Raw genomic sequence first — 21,760 nt, forward strand, 5'->3', positions numbered from 1 at the left:
CACACGGAATCATGATGAAAAAGCAATCTTTTTCAAAGAGTAAAATCAGGCTTGACCTAATTTCTTGCGCCCTGTTATCTCCCTCAAAATGTCAAGTACCTGAATACGCTGATCAGGGCATGAAAGTACTTATATGTATTATGTCCTTGAGTCGAAAAGATTAAAATTTCCATTTCAGGCGAAAAGCGTCTGGAAAGCCAAACATCACATGCTGAGTGTAGAAAACTGGAAAAGGTTACTGAGCCTTATCTGCAATTATGCAAAAACACAAAGATTGGCCAAACCAATGTTCATTGGTACAAAGGGAATCTACGATGCCATGATGTTGCTTACAGCACTCTCCTCTCAGAGGCAGATGAGTAGCATACAGCACATCCTAGAGGAAACTATAGGCAAGAACAGCTGACTGTACAAAAGTCAAACCTTGTCATGTTTTGAATTATAAATACAGCCAATTAAACTTTAAATCCCCCCCATAGTAAAATGATAGAGATGGCTAATTAACAAGTACTTCTTAAATTTGGTTTTAATTCAGGAGCTTCTCATTTGCACATAAGATATAGAGGAATAGTTTCAGATAACAACTATCTGCTTTAGTCACATCTCTGTATTAACACTGAAGAGAACCGCAGTTTTACTCCAACACTACAAATAAATATCAAGAAATCTCTAAAACTTCACTTTATTTGACCCTATTCTTCCAATAAAATGGAGCTGCTAAGATGTTGACAACTCCACTTCTACACCCATTATGTCAACTGTTTCATTTTCAGCTAGGGTTTTTTTTTTTGAAGAAGAAAGGCTCGGGACAAGAAATGAAAAATTTGTTTGGTATGGGTCACATGGAAAAAAAAAACTGCTCTCTTATCTTTTCATCACCACCTGGGAATATAAATAGTTCAGTTTAAAAATAATGGCTTTCATCTTCATTTACACCTCTGAATATTCAATATGAGAGCAATGGTGCCCCCTTGTGTAAAGTAGAATTAATAGGCTGATAGTGATATGCATGCAAGGTAGATTCTAATAAAATCTGTTAATGGAGAGATTGTGCAAAGCTCAAAAACATAGTCTTTTTACCTGTGTGATCACTTCTATGGCAGGTTCTGAGGTACAGTATGTGTTTGAACATTTTTATTCCACGGTCATACAGTTTCCTCTGCAGTAAACTTTTATTGATTCTCTCAGAAGTGAAGGGCACTCCCTCTGTCCGTCTTCAACCTCTCGGGCTCTTCAGACAGACTGCGGCTCTAGCCTCCGCTGTCAGAGCTCTGGGCGCACTGCACTGCCCTGGGCTCAGTCAGCCGGTCGTAGGACAGCACTGTCATAATCTGCAAAAATGCACAGTGTGATATGGCATTAGAGAATAGAGAGCACCGAGTAATAGGTAGAGGCTATAAAAGATATGTTGAGGTAAAGATTTTACTGGCAAGTAGCTATTGTTTCTCAGTTTGGGTATGTGAAAAGCACAAAAAGTAAGGAAATTTGTGTTTGGTAGATTATTTCTCTGTGGTAACAATGCTTTCTGGCAATAAATCTTATACCGTTGGAAAGCTTGTTTAGTTCCCTTTCAAATGGTGCCCGATTTGTAAGGAACACACATTTGTGGGATGAGCAGCAGCGTTGAGTATGTGGGTTGCACCCATGAAAAATTTGCCAAATCTACTCTAAGTACAGCTACAGTCAAGTGAGTGTCTGCTCCAAGAATCGGCATGCCGCATTTGACTGATCTGGATAGGGCCCTTGCGATAGGACAACTTCAAGCTGGTGTTCAGCAAAACCAAGTTGCGGCATTATTTGGAGTGAGCCCTAGTACCATCTCCAAACTGAAGGCCAAGTTCCATATAACGGGGGATGTCAAAGACAAGCCGCGAAGTGGGCGTCCCAAGAAGACGACACCCCAAGAAGACCATTTCCTCACCCTGTCAGCACTTGTGTAGGCTTCTACAGATTTGCAGTCAAGGTTTGCAGGACGATATGGCCGACGGCTCTCTGCCCAGACAATCCGGAACAGAATGCATGCAGCCAATCCCCAATGCCATGGAAGTCATCAGTCAATGCCATGACCGCCCTTCACCGTCAGGCCCGTTTGCGCTGGTGTCGGCAACACGTGCACTGGAACCTGAACATGTGGAGGAATGTTATGTTCAGTGATGAGTCCAGATTATGCCTATGGCAATTGGATCGTAGGGTCAAAGTGTGGAGAAGATGCCGAGAACGCTATGTTGATTGCTGCACCAATAGAGAAACACCTTTTGGTGGAGGCAGTGTGATGGTGTGGGGCGGCATCTCCCTCACTGGAAAAGCGAGACTTGTCATCATTGGACGCAATCTCAATGCAGAGAGATATAGAGATGAGATTCTGCAACCAGTGGCAATCCCATATCTCCACAGTCTGGGACAAACTCTATCCTCCAAGATGACGACGCTCGCCCCCACAGGGCAGGGTTTATCAGAGACTACCTCCAGAATGTGGGAGTGGAGAGGAGGGACTGGCCTGCCAGCAGTCCTGACCTCAACCCCATTGAACACTTGTGGGATCAGCTTGGGCGTGCTGTTCGTGCCAGCGTGACCAACACAACCATGTTGACTGACTTGCGACAAATGCTGGTTGAAGAATGGGATGCCATCCCACAGCAGTGTGTGACCAGGCTGGTGACCAGCATGAGGAGGAGGTGCCAGGCTGTTGTGGCTGTGTATGGTTCTTCCACACGCTACTGTGGCTCCTGTTTGTGAAATTAATAAATTGTTAAATTGCCAATATGTCTTGTTTCTGCAAACTTCAATCATCCAATCCACCAAACACCAAACGAGTCAATGGCAGAATAAGCTGTTTGGCATTCGCAGAGAAGATTTGGCAAATTTTTCATGGGCACCACCCACATACTCAGGACTGCTGCTCATCCCACAAATGCATGTTCCTTACCTCTTCCTTACAAAATAGTACAGGGAAGGAACTTGTTTTGGTGGAATATATATGGATGTCAAAGACAAGCCGCGAAGTGGGCGTCCCAAGAAGACGACACCCCAAGAAGACCATTTCCTCACCCTGTCAGCACTTAGGTGTAGGCTTCTACAGATTTGCAGTCAAGGTTTGCATATATATATATATATATATATATATATATATATATATATATATATATATATATATTACATATATATATATATACATATACATATATATATATATATATATATATATATATATACATATATATATATACTGTTTCGGCTAGGAACAGGTAAGCAAGAAGTCTGTTGTTTTTGTGTGCATAACTGATAAAGTGGTGCGGATTTTCCTTGGTAGGCTGTAGCAGCGTTTCCCTTTGGATTCGTCAAGGGGAGATTGGTGTAGTGTTGTGGCCAAAGCGGTTGAAGCATTTGCTTGGGATCACATCCGTGGATTCCAGGTGGATTGCTGGCTTGTTGGTTGGTTGTTTTTTTTTGGGGGGGTTTTTTGTTTTTATTTAAAAAAGGAGGTGGTTGAAGTTGGGGGGGGGGTTTTTTTTGTGGGGGTTCTTGCTAGTGCAAAAAAAAAAAAAAAAAAAAAAAAAAAAAAAAAAAAAAGGGGGGTTTGTGTGTTTAGAGAGCAGGGAAATCTAAACCGGCTGAGGAAATGTCAGAAATTGAAGCTTTCGTTGCTGCTCCGTCTGAGGAGGTGTTGGAAAAGTGTACCAAAGAACATTTAATTAAGATGGTGAGCACTATTCTGTAGCTGTGAGGGACAAACGTCTAAAAGACAATGTTAAATTAACTTTGAAACTGAGCAGGAAGAGCTTCACCCAGTTAACACAGCAATGTCTGTCCAGACACAGGGGCAAATTTCCGAGCAACAGAAAGAGCTTATCATGTTACAGATTGACCAGGAGATGCGAAAGCAAAGAAAAAAGCAAGAGGTAAAGGTTAAGAAACAGGAGTTGGAGGTTAAAAAACAAATTGAAATAAAGATGATCCGCTAGCAGACTGAAAAAGTGAAACTAGCGTCACAACCAGACATGAGTAATTTGTGTTTACTGCCACAGTTTAACGAAAGAGATCCAAAAATCTTTTTTGTTTTGTTGGAGCGTGCTGCAAAGACTGGCCAGATGCTGATTTTGCTTTAACATTACAGTGTGTCCTGACAGGGAAAGCGCAGGAGGATTATTTGTCTCTGAGCTTAGAAGACAGCTCCGGGTACGAACAAATTAAATCAGCTGTGCTTAAGGCGTATGAACTTGTGCCAGAAGCATATCGTCAATGTTTTAGATCTTGGGAGAAAAGAAATGGTCAAACATAGCTATGTTGAATTTGCACGAGACCTAACCCTTCACGTTAAACGCTGCACTTGAGATTACTACTTTTTATAAACTCTGAGAGTTGGCTGTTTTGGAGCAGTTTAAAAGTTTGCTTCATAGTCACATATCCACGTACATTAATGAGAAAAAAAGACATCCCTGCTCCTGAGGCTGCTGTATCAGCAGATGAATATGCGCTGCTCCATAAGAGCAATTTAAGAGAGGGCACTGTGTGTAATGACGTGGGTTGGAACATAAACCTGTCGCTGTGCCATTTGAACACACACGACCATTGAAACATAATGCGGTAAAGTTTGATCCGAAAACACCACGAAACAAGTTTGACAAAACTAAACCCTGTAACTATTGACATGAGTTGGGAGTGGTATCAATCCTCTCATGACACTCTTGCAAAAGAGGGAATCAGTGTTTATCCGAAAATATCGACCTCATCTTTTAAGTCATCATGTTACCACATTTTTTTACGCTATTAAACACTCAAATGAGCTGTGTTCTACTTACAGTGATCATTATGAGGAGGGCTAACATCATGCCCAGCATTATGTACAAGTTTTCAGTCAGTCCTCCGGCCCATAAAGGACCCAAGATGGTGGCCAGGCCCCCAACTGAGCGTCTGACACCTTGGCTGAATCCTTTTGGTGAGGAAGAATTAAAGGTTAAGTATAAACATTGAAATATGTCTTGAAAGAAAAGCATGTATAACTGTTCTGTGCATCAAGTATGCTGAGCTGCAATCTGTTGTTCCAATATGTTGAATCGTGGAAACAGCGGTAAAACAAGCCAACCTTGAGTTTTCGCTGCAGTGATTTTGGAAAAGAGAGACACCTGAGACACGGCCACAAAGGGAAGCCCCAGCAACTGCAGAAAGACTCCGATGATGAAGGCCGACAGCTCCCATCCATATCCACCTGGCAGGGGTGCAAAGATAATACCCTGGTATTACTTAATTATAGACCTTCTAGTTTGCCCCCATATTATAAAGGTACATATCATAAAACAATTACATTTGCAGACTGTAATCTAACACATACATAAATGAAACATATTAGTAGATTTATTAGCTATTCAATTATAATATTTTGTTTCTTTTTATTTCTGACATGTGGTGATAAGGATTCAAAGTGTGTGTCAGATCATATTTCAGTTATCCATCCCTTCTTCTCCCGGTTTTTAAGTCCCTTCCACAAACGGGTTGGCAGCACCAGAGATAGCTCTATCTGAAAACTAAACGACTGCCAAGCTGGCAGCCACTAGATATTTGTTCTCTGCTGCTTTGCACCATGCACATGTTTGTGTGAATGTGTGCCCACTCAAACTGTTCGATGTTCCTGCATAAGCTGAAAGTCTGCAAGCGTATAATGCAAAACGCAATCAAACCTGTTTCTTAGTGGTCAAATGTATTTTTCTTTAGGTATCTGCCTTTAAGGTTTAATTTCTTTGTTTGGTTGTTTTAACTGTGACTGTAACCAATAGAAAACAAAAGTAGGCTATGGTTTAACAAATAGCATTTTTGTCTAATTAGATTACTGTAATCCTTTTATATGTACTCAGGCACTCCCCAGCTCCAGCACCTGTCAGTTGTAATCAGAGCGATAAACGTGACGAGCTGCAACAGACGCAGGCCAACATGAACATACAGGATCTAGTTTGCCTGTATGATCTCCTGCTGGCCTGCCAGAGTCTGAATGATATCATTTACAGGGCATATTCAACTCAGCCAGTGTGTAACCCGATATGGCTCCGCTGCGCTCTACACACCAACAACAACGATTTGGCACAGAACAGCGAGGCATTTTTTTTAAGGCTGTGTGGGCCTTTTGCATTTGTGTTTGTGTGTTTACCCGGACAGGTTAGCACCTCGGGGGTTGCAGAGGAAGATGAGGCACCAGATACAAGCGGTGCAGCAGATGACCAGGCCCACAGCCAACACGGCGCGGTCCGCCACCTTCCTGCTCAGCCAGCGCACAAAGAAGAAGCCCAGGATGACCTCCACCCCGCACAGGCTGTACATCAGGCTGTTGCCCAGCTCGCCAAAGCTGAAGTGGCGCTGCGTCAGAGGAGTCACCATGGTCTGGGGGATTTTGAGAAAGATGTTCATGAGGTCAGCCAGATAGACAAAGTGATTCAACCAGAGGTAGAGGAGGAGATTGTTATAAGAGCTGAAACAAGCAACCTTTGGGCCCTATCTTGCACTCAGCGCAATTGCCTTTGTAAACCGACGCATGTATCATTCCTATTTTGCACCCGACGCACAGCAGACTTTTCCCTCCACAGACGCACGTCGATAAATTAGGGAATGTATTTGCGCTCCCGGGGGCGGTTCAGCGAAAAGAAGAGGCGTGTTCAGGCGCAAACGTTCCCTGGTGCTATTTTGCAGTTTCAGAAAACAATTCCGCCACTGACCAGGAAAAACCTGGTTTAAAGTCAGTGGCGCATTATTCAGATGCTATTTTAGGGGCGCATGCTTGGCCATAATGTAGCGTGTGCACAACGCGCATACACCTTGCTTCTCTCATCTACGCGGACGCAGCAAGGGAATGTGAGATGACGCTCTGATTGGTTTATTGCACGTTACGCCCAAACCACTCCCAGTTACTTCAGACCAACCCATTTTAGATTTGCGTCAGGCGCAAGAGTCATTTATCCCGCCGGTATAATAGCAACAGCGCCTGAGATCCACCCACAAAGCTACTTGCGTTTCACATTTGATACTTGCGTTTCAGATCGTTAAAATAGGGCCCTTTAAGTCCTTCAAAGGCTTCATTCAGTCCAGATCAAAATAATTGTTTTGTTTTGATATTGAAATGATTGTATAATCCAGGCCAGCACTGTGTGACTATTCCGGCGCCACAGTTTAACTGGAAGAGATTAAAGGCCTCTCCATTTTTCATGTCTTGGACATAGAGACTGATTGTGCCCTCCTTACATCAGTTTTACTTTGAACGTCAAGCGATACTTGATTATTTTCTCAAAGTAAAAGCGCAGGTCTTTCCACGTAAGCCTCAGATTGATGCAGTTTGGATGAAACTCGGGGTAAAATAGTGTGACACTGTGTGAAATGCTTGGAAAACCCTGGGTGACGGATCTCAACACTAGCTGCTCTCACCTCCAGCGCTGTCTGATTGAAGAGAGTGATGAACTGCGCCGTGAGGAGAACAACCACCTCTTCTCTCAGTAACTCTGCAGTGTGAGAGACACAGAGAGAGAGAAAGAAAGAAAGAAAGAAAGAAAGAAAGAAAGAAAGAAAGAAAGAAAGAAAGAAAGAAAGAAAGAAAGAAAGAAAGAAAGAAAGAAAGAGAGAGAGAGAGAGAGAGAGAGAGAGATAATCATAAAACAAATTCAAGTACACATTGAATTGAAAGTTTGAACTGGCAAGTTAGGTTGAGATATACTAATTGTACGCCATTTATCATCTGAAAGTAATCTTAAGACTCAAAGAGTCAGGCGTGATAAATCCTTGCTGGTTGGTCATGTTGATCCTCCAGCCAATAAATAGTCTTTTTCAAGTAATAAGTGAGAGTTCTGCTATAATATTTTAATAAATTCAAAATTTTGCTTTTCCTGGAACAAAAACTCACTTATGGACTTGGAGAGGAGGAAAAATTTGCTGGGCTTGCTTGCTGCTAAATTTGGAAGTACCGGTACGTGCCAGATGGCTGGAAGAATGGCTTGATATTACAGTGTGTGATCTACTGTGGTCCAGTTCTCTCTCATCCGGGTTTTTACTTTTATTTATTATTTTTGTTAACTACTGCTATACTGTATGTGTAGTGTACATATTTAAAATGTGTGTGTATTTACAAGTCAATACAGCAGAGGCAGAGATATTCAGATTTTTTTACTCTCTGGTGTGAGTTGAGCTCAGAAAACACTGGATCCTACAAATTGCAACTTGATAATGTCTTTCTTAGACCCTCCCTGCCGGTAAACATCCTTCGCTCCAACTTCACGTCCCCATTTTGTGACACAAAACTACTGTTATGAATTTGTAACTCTTCAAGTTCAAGCCAATATTACTTTGATGACATCATCAGGGTTATTTTCTTCAGACTTGACACTCAGTAGTACACCTTATGAAAAGTAAACTAATCTGCACTTGTAAAATTGTCAGTGTGACCCTAGAGTGACCCTTACAACTTAAAAACTAAAGCATAAAGCATTTATTAACTATATTATTAATTATTCACCAGTAGCATTTAAAGACATTTCGTTAGTCATATTCTTGATGAGAGATAGGGTGGTATCAATCTTCTCATCTAACTCTCCCCCCCAAGCATATTTCACAAAATATTTAACCCTTCCTCTAAACTATTTACTATCTAAACTGTTTATATTCTGCTTATTAGTGCTAAATATTTCCCTAGTTCCAAAAGCAAATATTCACACACATGATTTAGTTTAGTGTTGTTTGTAATGCATGACCCCAACCAGAAATAAAAAGACTAGATAAAAGAGAGTAAAAAGAAAGTGAAAGAGCTGCCTGTCGTTTCAGAGATTCTTCACTCATACACAAGAAGTCAGGGAAGATCAGTAATGCAAGAGAGTGAATACGAGACACAATGTAACGGCTATCAGACACTCCTACAATATTTGCAAGTACTGCAGACATCCTCCAGTTAAGCTCCTGAGTTTCTGGTGTTGTAGATTTTCTTCAAATCGAAAGGAAATCAATACGAAGAATGTTGGCCACATTACCAATTCTGTCTCCATTTCATCCACAAGTCAACCACAGCAATCCAGTCAATAAAAAAGGAAGTCTGCTATCCAACTCATCCCTCTGACACATCTTCAAAGAGGGAGAGAATCGATTTGAAGGTCTGACGCGCACACACGCATGCACACACGCACGCACGCACGCACACACACAGACTAACAGTGCAGAAAAAGTTAATCAATAACGGCACACAATCACAGCTTGCATCCCATACAAACTTACTATGACACTAATCCAATAGGAGACCTGACATCATACATATACATGCACACTCTGACATAAACCAGACACATACACACAAGTCCAATCAATGCACAGGGAATCTGATCTGACATGCCACACAGAATTCCTCAGAGAGACCTGGAGAATGTAAAGTGTGTGTAAGTATGACTGTGTGTGCGCATGCAAGAAAATCAATAGAGCTGATATGAAGCATGTGCATTGGCAGTGACATCTCTTCCTACCTGAACCTCACAAATGAGGCAGAGGAAATCTGACAATCATTGCTCGGGACGGGCAGTCAAACCTGCTTGCTCACCTCTGCTGGCACTGAAGGTTTTGTAGGGATCGGAGACTGCAGAGGCGCCATGGACAAGCTGCAGCTCAGACGATGCAGAGGTCTCCAATTGGTCAGAGTTGACAGCTTTGTAGGTGTGCACGGACTCATCGTCGGACCCAATCAGCAGCACCTCCTCCTCATCATCCTGCGATTGTTTCATCTCCACCATCACTACGCCCCCCTCTGAGCTGATGGGTGGTACATCCCAGTACATAGCCAGGACCACAAACTGGAGCAGCACCCACAACAGGCACATGAAAATCTGAGAGTAAAAGGAGGAATAAGATATATATATATTTTAGAAATTAACTTGAGACCAAAATCCTAGAAAACTATTAGGAGAGACAAACTATCTTATACATGGAGGAGGGTGTTCAATACATAACGTAACCTGGCACAGTGAAATAAAGATACATGCAGCATTCAATTATGTGGGGAAATTGAAGTAGGTGTAGGAGCTTTGTTATATCTCATTTAAGCTCCATCCGTTCTACAGGTGTTTTATTTAGAGACTCATGAGATGGAATCGATACTGGTTGTTAGGGGCCTGAGTATCGCTGCAGGCGTTTTGTATTCTCCTTACTCAGAGAAGAACAAAGAAGAAAGACAAAAAAAGTGAGTCAGGAGGAATGCAGAATGTAGAACCACTATTTCTGAAGGTTGTTTCTGAATTCATGAGACTTTCAGAGAACCTTAGATTACTGATTATTTGGATGCTGTTACCCCAGGAGACGTATATTTGTTCACAACAAAGGGCCCCAGTTTGAAATCACACAGCCGCAGGAACAGGTTGAACGCCGGCCCTGGAGAGACAGGAAGAAGAACCGTAAAGAGGAGATGTAATAAAACAGAGCATGTGTGGAGACAGTAGCCTCCCCCTAAGTGATTTTATAGAATGTTTCCTTCTCCCAGAAACTGAACATCAAAGAAGACATCACATCCTGCCTGGTGTCAGATACGTTTTAGAAGACAGAGGAGCTGGAGAAAGGTGAAATGACACGTCTTTCTGTAGTTAGATGAAGGGGGAGAAACTGACCCACAAGGAGGCCAGCTTGTCGACAGGCCATGATGGCTGCAAAGACGCCAGCGCGCTCCTCTGGCCGAGTGCTCTGAGTCAGGAAACCAAAGATGGAGGAGCCCGCTCCTGCACCGACACCTAAGAGGAAAACAGCATCCTTCTGTTACACCTCCACAACATGCTGTGTGTGTGTGTGTGTGTGTGTGTGTGTGTGTGTGTGTGTGTGTGTGTGTGTGTGTGTGTGTGTGTGTGTGTGTGTGTGTGTGTGTGTGTGTGTGTGTGTGTGTGTGTGTGTGTGTGTGTGTGTTTCACCTGCTACAAGCCGACTGCATAACAACAGCCACTTGGAATATCCAATAAAATACATGAAGTTACCTGAAATACAAATAAACATGCTGAGTGAAATGCTAGCAGCAAGACTAAAATATTAAATATCTCAACTAATATTGGATAAATTGCCATCAAATTTGCTCCCCTGCGCTTCGATTTAAACAACCTTAACTCTTCATCTAGCTTCATCATCAGGTCATAATTTCAATGTGTCAAACATTTTGGTTCATGATCAAATATCCGGCAAACCCTAATGTCATTCCCATCAGCCTCAGCTGTACTCTGTGTTTAGTGCAAATGTAAGCAAGCTAACTAAGATGGTGACCATTGTAAACACTATCCTAACTTCACATTAGCATGTTAGCATCGACACTGTGGGCATTCGGTTCAGAAATAAAGATGTAAAAAGATTTTTTTTAAAGAATTAATATGTAGTAATATCGAGCAGGGTTGCTCAAATTACCACAACAATTTGTTGTAAAAACCAGTGTGCGATTCATGGTCACTAACTGCACAACCTGATCTCACAGAATTCCGTGAAATGAACACCGCCCCTTAAGTTAAGGAAAAGGTTGTGGGTGGGCTTACGTTTCCATGATACGCGGGACAACAACGGGACGGTTGGGTTTAGGAAAAGAAGAAAGCGACGGTTGGGTTTAGGAAAAGAAGAAGTCTCCTAGGGGAAAGTCCTGTGTTGTTTGACCCATCCACCCCAACCAACCTCCCTACGTGGATTTTCGGGCTTTCATACTACTCACTAACGTAGTCGCTCTTAATGCTATGTCTCATTGACTTTACATTGGTATTGTTTTCTGTGGTGGCCACCACCACATCATGCGCTGTTAACAGTTTGTGATCATTTCACGGAATTCTGTGAGACCAGGCTGAACTGTAAGGTAACTACCATCATGCATTGCACATACAGGGGGAAAAAAGGCAAATTTAAATGAAAGGACTGTGTTCCAGTCTAGCAAGTTTTCAAACAAAGACAACCTCTGTTTTACCTAGACTTATTAGATTTTAGTGTGCCTTTCAATTGAATGGGCCATTTTCTGTTTTGTTTTGATTTTATTATTTTATTTTTCTTCTGTGTTAAAGGGGGAGTGGCAGGTGGTAGGGTAATCATCTCATGTGCTTTAAGAACAGTAGGCTCAGTAGAACAGTTTTGATTTGAGTGTAGTGGTTTATTCATAATTATTTATCTATTAACGGTTCAATTTACTCCATCCCTCCTTGCTTATGGTCTTCATTTAGGCCCTTTTATTGAAACTTCTTTGCTTTCACCCGGTTGAAAGGTTGAAAAGTCTTTTCCTTTGTTAATTTTTTTGTTAATAAAATCTAAATGTTTTGGTTAAACAGTCTCTGTCTCCAGTTTATTCTGGGTCTTGTGTATTAAGTATCACCTGGTCACACCCATGGACCTACAATTTCCTATGCAGGTGTAATGAATAATGAATGAGCCAGCGGCTTCTAAAAACCCGACTCTCTGTGTCATGTGATTTGTCTTGTGGTTTGGTTACTCACCAGCAATCTCAAAAAGATTGGAGAAAAGGATGATGGACCTTGTAGTTCTGCTCCGGTCTGACCAGAGCCCAAAAAGGGGGCCTGTGAGCAGTCCGCTCAGACTGAAGGCAGACAGACCCAGACCCAGGAAGTAAGGGGGGGCCTCCAAAATCTGTAGATACCGCCATATTGTGGGCAAAATGACGGCTGAGACCGCCAGAGAAGGATGAAGGAGAATGAGTGTGGAGGAAAAGGAGGAGAGATGTGTAAATAACAAGCCTTGTTTACCCACAGCAAAATATATCTAAATTAAATGTCCTCTGTGATGTGTGCTTACAGACAAAAACACCAGGCAGATTCTGCTCTAATGGGACAATTATCTCATGTCTTCAAATCCATAAAGCTGTCATAATGAACTTACCATACTCAATGCCGCTCAGCATAAATATCAGTCCAATGGTGTAAAAAGTTAGATTCCTCTTTTGGTGATTATCCATTTGCTCAGTGACTTGCTGCCTTTTACAAGCCAACCTCTGACTGCAAACGTTGTTCAAAAATGTTGTTCAGTGGCTTCAGATAACAAGAAACACTGTGCATCCAATTACAACTGCTCCAAAGAATTGGTCGCACCATTGTACAAGTTCATTTTAGAGCTTCTTAAAGATAGAAAACTGAGATCATATGGGGCTTCTCCCATGAGGCTCAGCAGGTTGTGAGACCTGAAAACACAGGGTGGAATAAACATCAAATCAGCAATGAAAACAACACAGACTGAGTCTGAAATGATTGCTGTAGTCCGTTCCAATTAGGCATTTATGTTAAAGAAGAAATTCTGTTTGAGTCACGTCCACAGCAGCAAGCTTTGAGCCTCACGGTCAAGGCAATGTCTCGGGTTACCAGGTGAGGTAAAGTACACTGAACTTTATACATTTTTAATCTTGTTTTCTTCAGTTTCTTCAAAGCACTGGATTCTGCCATAGACCAGTGAAGAAATGTCCCAGACATATCTGCCTTCTTGTAGGCTATAGATATAAATAAATTTGCTGTTTTACAAAACAGACTCCACTTGGCAGTTCACAAATACAAATTATCACACACAAAATCAGATAAACTGCGATTACATTTCCCCAAATATGAAGCCTTACACTAGAACATGTAATAAAAGGTGAAGGAAATATTACATTACAAAAAATGCCCTATTGTATTCAATACTGAATAAATTAGGTATGACATCGCTGTCATATTGTTATATTTAATGGTTGGCTCTATTCTCAAGCTGCTGTGGTGTTCCTAGCCTTGGGCTTGTTTTATTAAACAGAACTGTCACCAAGTTAATACCTCCATATGTTTTTCCAGCAAGCCATGAATAATACAAGGAGTTTTGATTGTTTGAATAACACATATAAACTGGCTCAGCATCTTGCACTCATGTCACACAGTGTCGGGACAATCTGAGAGGCTTCGAGCTCAACAGGCCGACAGGATGTTGAAATGTCGCAGGACACACGTGTTTGGGTCAGTATCTCTTCTGTGTGTGTGTGTGTGTGTGTGTGTGTGTGTGTGTGTGTGTGTGTGTGTGTGTGTGTGTGTGTGTAAAGATGGTTGATTTGGCACATTATCCCAACTTTATGTCTTTTACTTATGACTAACATCGTGCCGTTTCATTCTGTGTGAAAAGTGATTCATTCAGCTTTTCCATGACAAACTGCTGCCTGCAGCTGAGCCTCACAGGTCTACTGTGAGGCCATTAGCATCCTACCAGCCTCACTGTACCTGTGGTGGTTTCTATAGAAACACACATGAGGGTAGAAGGTGTTGTTGGACTCACCTTTGAGCCTTGGTAAACAACAGGAAGTCCCCTGGTGAATAAACTGCAATCTGGTCCACTCAGTCAGTCAGCGCGCTTCACTGGAGCCTGTTTGAGACATGATCAGCTGTTGACAGAAGGACATTTGACTTTCAGATAGAGAGGAGCTTGTTAGGTGGATATACAGTACATACTCAGGGCTGGGAGGTGGCTTGGACAGAGATAGGAGTGGGCATGTTCTTGAACACAGCTTCTCCCCGGAGGTCATTCACTATCCCGATTAAGATCAACCTGCAGGGCGCTCGTAGGCGGCAGACACGGTAAGAGAGGACTATCTACTGGGTCGGACAGCAAGGATTTGAAAACACTGTTGGGAGTTAATTAAGTTTAAACAAAGCTTCACATTCAGATGTCTAACTATTGGGTACATATAACCAAGAATGATTAAACACACTGATGTGTCTGAAAAGCCGGATGCATTGATCTGAATGATTTGAAGTGACTAAAATTGATTAATATTGCATTAAAAGATTTAGCATACTAAATTCCAGTTAGTAAATGTAACTTAAGTTAAATTAAGTACTGTACTTCAGTACAAATTTGAGGTACTTGTACTTTACTTGAGTCTTTTCATGCTATTTTCTACTCCATTACATTTTTTTAGCGGGGATTTTGAAAGTGGATATGAAAGGGGGAGAGAAATGGGGAATGACACGCAGCAAAGGGCAGCAGGTCAGATTCGAGCCCTGCGCCGCCGCAGGACTCAGCCAACATGGGGCGAACGCTCTTACTGGGTGAGCTAGAGGCCGCCCCAACTCCACTACATTTTAGAGAGAAATATTGTATTTTTTTACTCCACTACATTAATCTGACAGATTTAGTTACTTTACAAATTGAGATTTATGCTCACAACACACATGTAGTTTATCAAATACAATGTTTAATTATAAATTAAACTACCCCACAATATATAGGCCTTCAAGTACAGTTGAAATGAGTAGCCAATTAAACACTTGGTTGATTACCTGTTTTGATCGTTTCTAGTTTTTAAAATGTGAGGATGTTTTTTGCATTGAGAACTTTTACTTAATTACTTAATACTTTTAAGTGTTACGATTCGCTCCTTATTTGGACCCCAAAAGCAGATTCAGGCACAATAGATTGGAGTATCTAGTTTTATTTTATCCCAGTACTTGCAAGTGAAGTGAGTAAAACAAGGTGGTGAGGTGGTTATCCTGGTGGAAGCAGATGGCATCTGGTGGTGGGGAATTTATGCCAGGCAATGGCAGCGGACCAGCAGGAGGTAGGCTCAGCCTATGCAGGTGCTGGAGATGGAAGAGACTTAAGTGAGGTTATTTTCAGCAGAGTCACAACAACAGGTCAAAATCAGATTCTTCACTGGCGTTTAAGCCTGACACATTACCACGTAGTGAGCAGAAACAATCTGGTGATGAGTGATTGGAGAGCCGGGTTTCTTATACTGAGCTTGATGGTAAATGGAAGTCAGGTGTGGCTGTTAACGACTGTAGAGGCACGCCCCTGCTGATGAGCACACATACAACACACACACACACACACACAGGAGAGGAGACACAGGGAAAGACCATAGACTGTTAATATTACAGTCTATGGGAAAGACCAAAGACAGACAGGGAAACAAACAGGAAACACAGGGGAATCCAGAGGTCACAGACCGGGCTGTGACATTAAGTATATTTTTCTAATGATACTCACATACTTTTACTTTTACTTTCATTTTTTTTTTTTACAGTGTGGTATTAGTAATTAAGTAAAGGATCTGAATTCTTCTTCCACCACTGTTCAGTTCAGTTTACATGTCAAATGTACAAGCTACTCTATGGCTATCAGGGAAGTGCAGAGACAGTTTGAGGGGCAGGGGCTCATGTGATAAAGGGCAAATAATTAAAACATTATTATTTATTTAAAAATAAAGTAAACAAAATGTTAAATATATTAACACAACTCTGACTTCCTTACTAATTTATTTTAATTTCCTCACACTCACACAATTGATTCAAACTCAACAGATTTCTACAAACTAATCAGTTCACACAGAGGCCTTCTTTAGTATTCACCAGGTTTATCACAAGAGCAGGCAACAGCAAAGGAAACTACATGCACAATGTGCATGTATTTTATGCTACTAGTTTCAAGTATATATTTAGAATAACTGACTGCACCAAGGAGAGGGACACGTCAAAATCAACAAAAATCTTCACACTGAACTGAAAAAGGCTATTGCTGCTATTTTGTTAATTTTACAGGGAAAAAAACACTTTAATTATTAGACGAGGAACCCACGATCAACATTATGAAGTTACTTTTTTCATGTAGTTAAAATGATATGTCTATATTGCTTCCATGTCTTCTATTTCTCTAATGGAAAGAAAACTTCCAAAATCCAGATTTAGAAGTTGTTTGTTTTAGGCCTACTACCCTCCATCTGTTTGCATATGTAGATTTTTTCTCTCTGCATATTTAAACATAACATTTCAGGGGAAAAGACTCTTGATGTAAGTTATTAACTGGGGAAGTTCTGTGCTGATATGTTTTAGTTATTTTGTTTATCCTATTCACCAGCAGTGCCTTGTCTAATGTACGCAAATTAGCGCAATTTAATTAGTTAATGCCTAATTTGCATATCAATGTGGCGATTGTGATGACGTTATTAGACACAAATGTTTACTGTATTCACCTGTAGTGTTTCCTTTAAATACAGTGCATTAGCCTGCATGGTCTTGATGCCTTTGCTTAACCTAGCTAACTTATTACATTAGTAGCAAGACAGAAGTTAACTATATTTGTTTTTGTCTTTTGGATAATTAGCTGTAAACTTGAGGCACTGTTAGTCTTTTGTTCATCAGAACTCACCTCCACACAAGCCAAGAAAAACCCAGCTGGGAGCTTGGAGGGGCTTTTTTATGCAAGAAATCAACTGTGCAGAGTTTGAATATGGGCATCTGTACAAACATTTAGGCGAACTGCACATTTGCTCCGATGTTGTCGGACTTGAGAAGCTCCAGTCCGACGTGAGCAGCCTGCTGGTAGCGGCCGGGATCAAACTTTTGAAGAGTAAAATTCAGATACATAATTTCAATGCATAAATATTCAGTGCTAGAAATTCAATGGCTTTTAAATTTCAAAATCCGATGAAACAGATTTACTTCCATATGTGAGGGCATGCTGAGGTAGAGGAAGAGAGAGGGGTATATATTTTAGCATTTAGCTCAAAGCACCACTGTGCACATGCACAGTCTCACAGAGCCATTAGCATGGCTGTTTGTGTCTCTCACAAACATTGAAGTACAATACTAAATTGCCAGTGTCCCCCTTTTAAGTGTACCTTGTCATTGAAACATTACCAACTGACTTCTGATTATATAGCTTAACTAAGAAATGTAGTTAAGTCAATAGTTTCCCATTTGAGCCCAACATTTAAACTGGAAAATAAATGTAAATAAGTTGAACATGAAATTTGTTGATGCATTGACTCAAATATCTAATTTACATCCCTGGTGTGTGTGTGTGTGTGTGTGTGTGTGTGTGTGTGTGTGTGTGTGTGTGTGTGTGTGTGTGTGTGTGTGTGTGTGTGTGTGTGTGTGTGTGTGTGTGTGCGTGTGTCACAGAGAGCTCCTTGACATAGCAACAGCACAGGAGTGGAGTAGAGGGCTGGATGGACGCGGAGAGCAGCGAGCTCGGACCCAGATGACAGTGTCGAGTGTTGGGGAGGACAGAGCCATCCTGCTGGGCTTCACCATGATGGCCTTCTCTGTGCTCATGTTCTTTGTGGTCGGCATAACTATGGTCAAACCTTACGTTAACAGGTGTGGTTTGTCTGCTGATGCTAGAAGGGATGTCATATGATTTTTAACAATAGGAAATTAGAGCTGCAACTAACAATTGTTTTCCTTATTAATTTAACTCGTGATTATATTTTTGATTAATTGAAGAATTGTTTGGGTAAAAATAGCTGACCGACAGTCCAAATCCAAAAGATATAACATTTTTGTGAAAATTTAAATCTATTATCAGAGCTCTATGCAAAATACTTAAAAACAATAAAAAACAGCACTAAGAGTCTACAGCCATGCTCTGTGAGGCTGTATTTATGCACAGTGGTGCTAGATGCTAATGCCGGCATGCTAACATGCTCAAAATAACAATGCTAACATGCCGATGTTTAGCAGGTACAATGTTCACTAAGCTTAACCATTTTGGTTTAGCATCTGCTTCCATAAGATGTGCTACAATATAAACACAAATACTGTAAGAACACCCCTCACACCTAGGGAAGCTGAGAACGGATGTCCTTTCTTATCTTGAAAAAACAAGACTGTTTCCTCTTATTACTTATGGTTGTCAGAGATCAGAAATTCAAACGGACCAGATCGAGCTGACGGTAACGGACTTGGTTAAACAGAAGTATACAACTGTGAACGTACGGTTTTCAAAATAAGGTGTTAACAAAGGATATATATATGGAAATAATATTATTTGAATTATATTCACAAGAAGTATAAAGCATGTTAACAGTGTCCCTCATAAATTCTGACAATGACAGATATGTTCGAGTCAAGGACATCTACATAGACACAAAATCAACTACTTTTACCGTATCAATTTAGAAATATTCCAAAGTAAAAGTCCCTTTAGCTCGATCTGGGCTGTTTGAATGCATTTAACATAAATGTCAGTATATATGGGTGCACTACAGGTGTAGCGTCGGCTGATTTGAACACAGATGCCAGTGACAGCCTGTTTGGCTGCAGTACATGAGGGCATAGTATATATTCATGATGTTCCACTTCCAGGATTGCTCATTGCATCATTGTAACCAAAAATGTCTGAGTTTATTTGCAAAGCTTATGTCAGTGAACTAGCATGTTGCTACTCCCCACAGTAGGCTGCTTGAAACACCGATTATCAACACACAGGACGAGTTGACCAATCACAGTCCTTGCGGTCTGCGTTGCCTCGACGCAAAGTTAAAATCTTTTGGAGGTGCACGTCAAGCTACAGCGGAGGGCTCGGAGAGGGGTTTGCGTCGACGTGGAGGGGTTTGCGTCGACGTGGAGGGGTCTGCGGGGGTACGCCGTCGATTCGACGCAGAAGCATAAAACAGCCTTAAGAAGGAAAAAATGTTTGCCTTTCTGGTGTGTGTGTTTATGTGTGGTTGAGGTAGAAGGGTTGGAAGCCTTGGCTTGGGTACAACAACATTTTCCTTGTTTTTCAGCAACTGGGAGAATGAGGCCAGCTGTGTGCTGCTGCAGGCCGTCACCCTGGAGGAGTGGGTGGACTGCAGAGGTGTGAGCACTGTGCCCTGTCTCAGGGTGACGGTTAACCTCACGGACTCCAATGAGAGGGCTTTTCTCCACTTTGACGAGGAGTCGGTCCTCCTAGCTTCTGAGGTAGGGATTTATGGAAGTAAATTCCAGGTTTTAGGTCTTATAGCTTTATGAACCTCGGGTTTGGATCTGCTTCACACCAGGTGTGGCTTGTTGTCTGTAAGGGAGGAACAGCTGCAGGATACTTAAGGCCCTCGAGGGGTGGATTTGAGCATTAATACTTTATATCTATGTACTACAACTGACATGTAGGACCAATCGGTGTAGTAGATGTTAATTTTGCTTGCTCAAAACTCAGTCATCCAGTGGTGTAGTCTACGTGATACGCAGGTATACGCAGTATACCCACTAAAAAATCTCCAGGATTTCCATATACCCACTTAAAAATGTGCACTCAATGTGATACGCAACAACATAGTTTTGTGACAGAACTTTCACTTCAGATATTTGTCTTCACAAATATGGGGTCGAGTAATTTGACAGCAAACTAACCTAACACTGCAGAACATGCAGAGAGATTTTTCTCATCTTTCATCGACCCGCTAAGCACAGTGCATAGTGTGTAGTGTGTGCGTAGCGACCGGGCCCAAATGCTCCATCTACACTAACGCCAGTATCCTCCCTTCACCACATATTTAAGACAAATACAAGTAGTCTATTTTGTTTTGTCCTCATTGCATTGGGGTCAACTTTGTGATCCAGGCTCAGGTCCCTGATGTGAAAGCCCCCTTACTGCTTTATATTCCTTTATATTCTGTCATCTGTGTTTTCCTTCTCATAGGATAAATAAAGGTATTCCTACCATAAATTGATGCATAAAAGTGTGCAGGAAATTGATGGTCAAAATAACCCTGGTGAGGACCCCCCCCACCCCAAAAAGGCCCATTATATACATATATATATATATATATATATGTATGTATGTATGTATGTATATGTATGTATGTATGTGTGTGTGTGGTACAGTGTACCCACTACAATACATTAGACTACACCACTGCAGTCATCAATGTTTTAGATATTACTGTATTAGGAGATGCTTTCATGCTGCACTTCTGTTCTATTCAGAGGAATTGTAAGAAACATTTTTTAGTACCAGTGCGGCACACAGAGTCTGGAAGGGCTGTTCCTTTTTTAAACAGACAAAAAGACTGAATCAAAAAAGAACACTGCAGGTCGTCTCATTGATTGCAATCAGCACTGCCAACTGTAACAAGCAGGTCACTTGATAAAAAATTTCACTTGAATCATATCTTCTCCACCCCCTCCCGCCCTCCCACCCCTCCCCAGTGTTTCTACATACCCAAATGTCAGATGGAAAGAACAGAACTTCAGGATGAAGTCCTGAAAGTAAAAAACAGCTTGGACGCTCAGCTGGGGAGCACCTCATCGTGCTTCACTGACCGCGCAAGGCACCCCAGGGACGTCATCTTGGGCAGGAAGTACACCTTTAAGAAGGCCCTGTTTGCATTGCTGTGGCCCTGTCTGATGCTGGGTGGTGGAGCTCTGCTGGTGGGCCTTGTGAAGCTGACACAGTGCTTAGCCCATCTCTGCCCTGAGATGTGCAGTGAGGCTGCAGTGGGCAGGCTGACATCAAGGCAGGGCAAACTGTACAGAATCTTTCGGAGGTCCAGCATGCAGTCTCCTTCATGATGTTTGTAATGTTTGTGCTGCAACATGCCAACAATTGTGAATTAATATGTAACTTGTACACAATGTGAAATAGGGCCGGTATGTATATATCAGAGTAAAAAAATGTAACTTCAGTGTGTCAAAAATCCAAGAAAGATGACATTTTAGCCTATTCTCTTGTGCCATGCAGATACCTTCCTAAGTTTAGATAATTGGTCTCAGCTCCTAAATTATTTAAGAGAGCTCCAGAGGTTTCTGAACCCAGTTAGGACAGACCAGCAGATGGCTGCGATACAAGCACAGAGGACACACACAACTTTCAACAATGAAAAAAATTATGTGAAAGATAAAAAGCCCCTAGCCTTGGGGTCCACAGAGTTACTGCAGTTTTTGAAAGTAAAAAAAAAAAGAAATGAAATGTCTTAACATGAATCAAAAATATTATTAGCAAATATAAATCAGCCTATTTGTAAAAAGAAACATTAATGATAGGCTTACTGGCCTAAAGGTAAGGTTATCCCTAAGATAGCCAT

General features: G+C 41.5%; 2 protein-coding genes across 6 annotated transcripts; one reads left to right on the forward strand and one right to left on the reverse strand.

Annotated features, from left to right (window-relative positions):
* Window positions 1-1,119: 1,119 nt before the first annotated feature.
* Window positions 1,120-15,648, reverse strand: mfsd8l2 (major facilitator superfamily domain containing 8-like 2). 5 transcript variants are annotated; one of them, XM_039814512.1, is made up of 14 exons: window positions 15,423-15,648; window positions 14,424-14,520; window positions 14,251-14,337; window positions 12,844-13,141; window positions 12,444-12,629; window positions 10,902-10,964; window positions 10,608-10,727; window positions 10,295-10,374; window positions 9,551-9,833; window positions 7,405-7,478; window positions 6,156-6,369; window positions 5,084-5,206; window positions 4,800-4,930; window positions 1,120-1,331 (listed from the first exon to the last, which is right to left on the reverse strand). In XM_039814512.1, the coding sequence occupies exons 4-14, from the start codon at window positions 12,917-12,919 to the stop codon at window positions 1,251-1,253; spliced, it is 1,431 nt and encodes a 476-aa protein (XP_039670446.1). In that variant the 5' UTR covers window positions 12,920-13,141; window positions 14,251-14,337; window positions 14,424-14,520; window positions 15,423-15,648; the 3' UTR covers window positions 1,120-1,250. The 5 variants fall into 5 exon arrangements, 3 of the variants coding, with proteins under 3 accessions (XP_039670446.1, XP_039670445.1, XP_039670447.1); XM_039814511.1 differs by having other exon boundaries at window positions 14,424-14,596; XM_039814513.1 differs by having other exon boundaries at window positions 5,124-5,206; window positions 6,140-6,369; window positions 14,424-14,596.
* Window positions 14,464-21,578, forward strand: LOC120568590 (calcium-activated potassium channel subunit beta-3). The gene is made up of 4 exons (XM_039816194.1): window positions 14,464-14,549; window positions 17,877-18,074; window positions 19,484-19,658; window positions 20,886-21,578. Exons 1-4 carry the CDS (start codon window positions 14,464-14,466, stop codon window positions 21,246-21,248), a joined length of 822 nt encoding a protein of 273 aa, XP_039672128.1. The 3' UTR covers window positions 21,249-21,578.
* Window positions 21,579-21,760: the final 182 nt, after the last annotated feature.

This window comes from Perca fluviatilis, chromosome 11 (assembly GCF_010015445.1).
Source record: "Perca fluviatilis chromosome 11, GENO_Pfluv_1.0, whole genome shotgun sequence".
Classification (NCBI taxonomy): Eukaryota; Metazoa; Chordata; class Actinopteri; order Perciformes; family Percidae; genus Perca; species Perca fluviatilis.